Source organism: Salvelinus sp. IW2-2015, unplaced genomic scaffold (genome assembly GCF_002910315.2).
Source record: "Salvelinus sp. IW2-2015 unplaced genomic scaffold, ASM291031v2 Un_scaffold3379, whole genome shotgun sequence".
Lineage (NCBI taxonomy): Eukaryota > Metazoa > Chordata > Actinopteri > Salmoniformes > Salmonidae > Salvelinus > Salvelinus sp. IW2-2015.
The window spans coordinates 11,449-19,220 of NW_019944661.1; the positions used below are offsets into that span (position 1 = coordinate 11,449).

At 44.5% G+C, this 7,772-nt stretch overlaps 1 protein-coding gene across 1 annotated transcript in view; it reads left to right on the forward strand.

The window, feature by feature from the left end:
* The window catches only part of LOC112075763 (T-box transcription factor T-like), a 13,317-nt gene extending 7,032 nt beyond the window's left edge, over positions 1-6,285 (forward strand). The window contains exons 6-8 of the mRNA XM_070441050.1: positions 492-729; positions 3,783-3,915; positions 5,547-6,285. Coding sequence (XP_070297151.1) covers positions 492-729; positions 3,783-3,915; positions 5,547-5,835 — 660 coding nt within the window. The 3' untranslated portion in view covers positions 5,836-6,285. The remainder of the gene's footprint in view (positions 1-491; positions 730-3,782; positions 3,916-5,546) is intronic.
* Positions 6,286-7,772: the final 1,487 nt, after the last annotated feature.

Sequence of the window (7,772 nt, forward strand, 5' to 3'; positions counted from 1 at the left end):
AGACGGCATTCCCAGCGCGCGTCCTCAGAGCATGCCAGACGCAGCTGGCTGGTGTGTTTACGGACATATTCATCAATCCTTATCCCAGTCTGCTGTTCCCACATGCTTCAAGAGGGCCACCATTGTTCCTGTTCCAAGAAAGCTAAGGTAACTGAGCTAAACGATACCGCCCGTAGCACTCACTTCGTCATCAATGAAGTGTTTGAGAGACTAGTCAAGGACCATATCACCTCCACCCTACGGACACCTAGACCACTCAATTTGCTTACCGACCCATAGGTCCACAGACGACGCAATCGCAACACACTGCACACCTGCCCTAACCATCTGGACAAGAGGAATACCATGTGAGAATGCTGTCATCGATTAGCAGCTAGCATTTAAACCACCATAGTACGCGCTCGCAAACTCGTCATCAAAGCTCGAGAGCCCTGGTCTCGACCGCCGCCCTGTGCAACTGGGTCTGGACTTCTGACCGGGCGCCCCGCCAGGTGGTGAGGGTAAGGTACAACATCTCACCCCGCTGGAATGCCTCAACACTGGGGGCCCGCACAAGGGGGTGCGTTCTGAGCCCTCTCCTGTACTCCCTGTTCAACGCCACGAACTGCGTGGCCATGCACGCCTCCAACTCAATCATCAAGTTTGCGGATGACACTACAGTGGTAGGCTTGATCACGTCAACAACGCACGAGAAGCGGCCTAGGGAGGAGGTGAGGGCCCCTGCGGAGTGTGGGTCAGGAAAATAATACCTCCATACTGCAACGTCAACAAAACAAAGGAGATGATTGTGGACTTCAAGGAACAACAGCAGAGGGAGCACCGGCCCGCTATCCACAGTGCGGGTGCAGTAGTGGAGAAGGTGGAAAGTTTTAAGTTCTCGTGTAACATCGACGGACAAACTGAATTGGTCCACCCACACAGACAGCGTTGGTGAAGAAGGCGCAGCAGCGCCTCTTCAACCTCAGGAGGGCTGAAGAAATTCGGCTTGGTCCCAAAGCACTCCACAATCTTTCTACGATGCACAATCGAAGAGCATCTGTCGGGCTGTATGCAGCCGGCCTGGTAACGGCAACGTGCTCCGCCCACAACTCGTAAGGCTCTCCAGAGGGTAGTGAGGTCTGCAGACGCATCACCAGGGGCAAACTACCTGCCTCCAGGACACGCTACAGACCACCCGATGTACAGGAAGGCATAAAGAATCATCCAAGGACAACAACCAGCCCAAGCCACTGCCTGTTCACGCCTAATCATCAGAAGGCGAGGTGCGTAAGCAGGTGCATCAAGCAGGGGACCGAGAGACTGAAAACAAGCTTCTATCTCAAGGCCATCAGACTGTTAAACAGCCACCAACTAAAACATTTAGCGGCCGCTGCAACATACTGACTCAACTCAAGCCATCTGACAAATGCGGAATTGATGGAAATTATGTAAAATGTACACTAGCCACTTTAACATGCCACTTAATACAATGTTTACATACCTAACATTCACCATGCTATATGTAAATCTGTACTCTGATATCATCTCTGCATCTTTGGCCATCTTTATGTATACATGTAGCCACTTAGCCACTTTTAAACTATGCCATTTATGTTTACATTTACCCTAAAGTACTCATCTCATACGTATATACGTACTTCTATACATCTGACTGCATCTGCCATGCGTTCTGTACCACACTGCATTCATATATCTTTATGTAATATTCTTTATCCTTTACCTTGTGTGTGTGTGTAAGGTAGTAAGTGTGGAATGTGGTTGTTTTAGGCTCTAGATTATGTTGGTTATTATGCATTGTCGAACTAGAGCAACAAGCATTTCGCTACATCTCGCATTAACATCTGCTAACCATGTGTATGTGACTAATAAAATTGATTTGCTTTTGATTTGAAATGTTCCGTGTTTCCCTGTGTTCCTGCTGGCCCACCACACTACAGTGAGTGATGTTTCATCCAGGCCTCCTGCTCGCCCTCAGCACGCAGTTTGGGAGCCCACTGTCCCTGTTCCTCGTCCATGGCTGTTGACCGCTACTGCCACCCTGAAGAAACAATCGCTCTGCTCCTACAGCACCTTACACCCTCGGACCAACTCCCTAGTGAGTGTTTCGCTCTCCTTTCCTCCACCCCCTTCTACCCTCCACTATCTCCTGTCTCCACCCCCTCTCTACCCCTCTCATCCTCTGCCTGTCTTCCACCCCCTCTCTACTACTCCTCCACTACCTCTCCTGTCTCCTCCCCTCTCCTGTCCTCCACCTCTCTACCCCTCACTACCTCTCCTGTTCCTCACCCTCCACCCCCGTACCAACCCCCAGTGAGTGTCTCGCTCTCCTGTCCTCCTCCCCCTCTCTACCCCTCCACCCCTTCCTGTCCTCCACCCCCTTTCGTCTCCACCACCACTTCTACCCCTCCACCTTCTCCTGTCTCCACCCCTCTCCTGTCCTCCATCCCTCTCTACCCCTCGTCTACCCATCCTGTCCTCTCACCACCTCCACCCTTCTCCTGTCCTCCACCCCTCTCTACCCCTCCACCCCTCTTCCTGTCCTCCACCCTTCTACCCCCTCCACTACTCTCGCTGTCCGCTCCACCCCTCTCTACCCCTCCACTACCTCTCTGTCTCCCCCCCTTCCATACCTCTCCTGTCGCTCCACACCCCTCACACCCTCTCCTGTCCTCACACACCCCTCCACCCCTCTCCTGTCTCACCAACCTCACTACCTCTCCTGTCCTCGACTCCTCTCTGTTCTCACCACCTACCCCCTCTAGTCCATCCTCCCAACACCTTCCCTTTCCTCTCTTATCATCCTCCCAACACCCCCTTTCCTTCTCCCTCCGCATCTATGCCATCCTCCCAACAACCCCTTCCGCTTCTCCTCCGCCTCTATCCCATCCTCCAACACCCTTTCCCTTCTCCTCCGCCTCTATACATCCTCAACACCCTTCCCTTCTCCTCCTCCTCTATCCACCTCGCCAACACCCTGTCCTTCTCCTCCTCTCTATCCATCCTACCAACACCCTTCCTTCTGTCATCCTCCTCTATCCATCCTCCCAACACCCCTTCCCTTCTCATCCTCCTCTATCCATCCTCCCAACACCCCTTTCCTTCCTTTCCACCTTTAACAAGAAAGTCAAACAAATGTGTCTGAGCAGTAGATGTTCTGCATTCCTCTGGTCTTTGTGAGAGCAGGACACTCAGAGTTGTAAACAGCTGGTCTTCCAACAGAGAATGCCTGGACAGATGCATTATTAGTCAGTCATCCTCGTCTTCTTCAGCCAGTACTGTGTGTGTGAACTAAAGACACCCCTAGAATTACATTTAGTAGAGAGTAATTGACTGGATTCAAAGCCTCTTAAAGCCCCTTTTTACAGAGAGAGAACTACAGAATATATAGATATATACAGTATATATATATATATCAGAAGATATGTTTCTTTCTGCACTTCTTTTGTATGACCTCAAACCCGGACGACGCTGGGCCAATTGTGCGCCGTCCTATAGGTCTCCCAATCACCGGTCGGATGTGATACAGCCTGGATACAAACCAGGGACTGTAGTGACGCCTCTTGCGCTGAGATGCAGTGCCTTAGACAGCTGTGCCACTCGGGAGCCCYAACAGGCAGCAAAGAGGACTAACTAACTTACTATTGGTGCAGGCCCCATGGTCTGGTGAATTAGACAATAGAGATCCGGGTATCATTTTGTCTCCCCTGTTGTTTCTAATAAAGCAAAAATGCGCCTAAAGAAAATGAATCTTTAAAATAAACTCATGATTGGTTGTGTTGCAGCTGGTTACTCTGATATGTCCTCTGGCTGTCTCTCCATGCTGCCCTCCCATGACAACTGGTCCAGTCTTCAGATGTCTTCCCACTCCACCATGCTGCCCGTGACCCACTGTAGCGTCACTGGGACCAACTCCAGGTTGGTGGCAAAAACACACCTCTCCTGCTGCCGCATCTTCTCCTTTCTCTCTGTGCCTCTCTGTGCCTCTGTGTTCTCTGTGTCTCTCTCTCTCGTCTCTCTCTGTCTCTCTCTGTCTCTCTCTGTCTCTCTCTGTCTCTCTCTGTCTCTCTCTCTCTCTCTCTCTCTCTCTCTCTGTCTCTCTGTCTCTCTCTGTCTCTCTCTCTCTCTCTCTTCTCTCTCTCCTCTCTCTGTCTCTCTGTGTCTCTCTGTCTCTCTCTCTCTCATTAATGTGTTTATGTACTACTTATGAATGTGTTATGTACTACTTATGAATGTGTTATGTAAGGGATATGAATGTGTTATGTACTACTTATGAATGTGTTATGTACTACTTATGAATGTGTGTATGTAAGGGATTGAATGTGTTATGTACCGTTTAGATTGTGTTATGTACTGCTTATGAATGTGTTATGTACTGCTTATGAATGTGCTATGTAAGGATATTGATGGTGTCACGTAAGGGTTATGAATGTGTCACATAAGGGGTATGAATGTGTTATGTACTACTTATGAATGTGTCACGTAAGGGTTATGAATGTGTTATGTACTGGTTATTAATGTGTTATGTACTGCTTATGAATGTGTTATGTAAGGGTTATGAATGTGTTATGTACTGGTTATATGTGTTACATACTGGTTATTAATGTGTTATGTAAGGGTTATGATGTGTTCATACTGGTTATTAATGTGTTATGAATGTGTTATGTACTGGTTATTAATGTGTTATGTACTGCTTATGAATGTGTTATGTAAGGGTTATGAATGTGTTATGTAAGGGTTACGAATGTGTTACGTAAGGGTTATGAATGTGTTATGTACTGGTTATTAATGTGTTATGTAAGGGTTATGAATGTGTTATTAAGGGTTATGAATGTGTCATGTAAGGGTTATGAATTGTGCATGTAAGGGTTATGAATGTGTTATGTAAGGGTTATGAATGTGTCATGTAAGGGTTATGAATGTGTCATGTAAGGGTTATGAATGTGTCATGTACTGGTTATGAATGTGTCATGTACTGGTATGAATGTGTTCATGTACTGGTTATGAATGTGTATGTACTGGTTATAATTGTTATGTACTGGTTATGAATGTGTTATGTATGGTTATGACTGTGTTTATGTAGGTTATAGAATGTGTTTATGTACTGGTTATGAATGTGTTATGTAAGGGTTATGAATGTGTTATGTAAGGGTTATGAGTTGTTATGTAAGGTCTATGACTGTTGTTATGTAAGGTCTATGAGCTGTGTTGTAAGGGTTTATGACTGTGTTATGTAAGGGTTATGAATGTGTTTATGTAAGGGTTATGAATGTGTTATATAAGGGTTATGAATGTGTTATCGTAAGGGTTATGAATGTGTTATGTACTGGTTATGAATGTGTTATGTACTGGTTATGAATGTTTATGTAAGGGTTATGAATGTGTTATGTAAGGGTTATGAATGTGTTATGTAAGGGTTATGAATGTGTTATGTAAGGGTTATGAATGTGTTCATACATACTGTAGGTATCCTTCAAGTAAAGAATTGCCATGTATTTCACGTGAAACTGACATAGTCTTCTGTTCTCGCCTGTCTTCTCTGTATCCAGCCAGTACCCCAGCCTGTGGTCCGTCAGTAACCCGTCCCTGACCCCTGTCTCCCAGTCGGGGGAGATGTCCAACAGCCTAGGCTCCCAGTTCCTGCGAGGCACCAGTAGTAGCCACTATCCTGGGCTGTCTCACTCCGTCACAGCGCCACCTGGTGGATCCCCGCTGTATGACTGCAGCACGGCCACAGAGGTGCACGATAATACGATACTATCGCATTATGATACGTCACCGCACAGTCACACGCGACTGACTACAGTATGGACTCCTGTTACACCTCCTTCCATGTAGGGGGAGAGAGAGACACACAGATATGCAGGCGGGCAGGGCAGGGCAGGGCAGGGCAGGGCAGGGCAGGGCAGGGCAGGGCAGGGTAGGGCAGGACAGGGCAGGGCAGACAGGCAGACAGCGTAATACAATCAATGCCCATGTTTTGTGAAAAAAAGCTTGATAGCAACATGGATTGTGATCCGTTAGCAAACCAAAGGCTTTACTGAGCTTGTATCTGCTCATATTTAAACTTTCTTTTTTCTGCTATTTTCCCAGGCGATAAATGTCTTCAGCTTTTACCCATTGAAAGAAGTACACTGATATCCGTGTGTGATAATTGTACGTGTTGTTCATAGTGTAAATATTAATATGATTATATTAATCACCTCAGAATGGAGGGTGACCATGTAAATAGATTACATAATGTTGCCCGTTGTTTTGTAAGAATTTGTCTGAGAAATGGTTGTAAAATGGTACTGTAATGTAATCAATTAAAATGTATAAATACATGTTTTATTATATCTTATCCTCGGTTTGTCTACAATGACCTTTTCTTTTGTTCTATTGATTTACTAAATCGAGACCATGGGTCAAAGTTTGCACATTTAGGAAGCTTGTGTAGGATAGTAATGTACATTTAGGAAGCTTGTGTAGGATAGTAATGTACATTTAGGAAGCTTGTGTAGGATAGTAATGCTACAAAGCTTCCTAAATGTACATACTATCCTACACACAAGCTTCCTAAATGTTATTACTATCTACACAAGTACTTCCTAAATGTACATTACAATCCTACACAAGCTTCCTCTAAATGTACATTACTATTACACAAGCTTCCTAAATGTACATTAACCACAACCTATCACAATACGCTTCCTAAATGTACATTACTATCCTACACACGCTTCCTATAATAGTAACAGCACATTACTAATCCTACACAAGCTTCCTAAATGTACATTACTACCACCAACGCTCCAAATGACATTACTAACCTACACAAGCTTCCTAAATGTCAATTAACTAATCCTACAGCAAGCTTCCTAAATATACATTACTATCCTACACCAAGCTTCCTAAATGTACATTTCTATCCCACGCCCTAATCATACTAACTAAAGCAGTCAAATCTCTTACTATCAAACAAGCTAAATGTAACATTACCCATCCACTATCTAAGCTTCTAAAATTACATTACTTCCTACACAAGCTTGCCTAAATTACATACCATTAACAATTTAAATCAATAACCTAACAAGCTTCTAAATGTACATTACTACTCCAACAAGCTTCCTAAATGTACATTAGAACCTAACACAAGCTTCTCCTATAATTGTAATTACTATCCTACAACAAGCTCCTAAATGTACATTACTATCCTACACAGCTTCCTAAAGTTACATTAACAACCTACACAAGCTTCCTAATGTACATTACTAACCTACACGCAAGCTTCCTAATGTACATGACTATTACTGATCTCTACACAAGCTTCCTAAATGTACATTACTACCTACACAAGCTTCCTAAATGTACATTACTATCCTACACAAGCTTCCTAAATGTACATTACTATCCTAACACATAGAAGCTTCCTAAATGTACATTACTACTAACAAGCTTCCTAAATGTACATTACTACCTACACAAGCTTCCTAAATGTACATTACTATCCTACACAAGCTTCCTAATGTACATTACTATCCTACACAAGCTTCCTAAATGTACATTACTAAACTACACAAGCTTCCTAAATGTACATTACTATCCTACCAAGCTTCTAAATGTAACTTCTATCCTACACAAGCTCTAGATTAATTACTATCTACCAGCTCCTAAATGTACATTACTATCCTACAACAGCTTCCTAAATGACATTACTATCATCTAACACAGCTCTCAAACTGTACTTATCTCGCTCAAAGCTTCCTACATGTACATAATACCATCCGACGTAG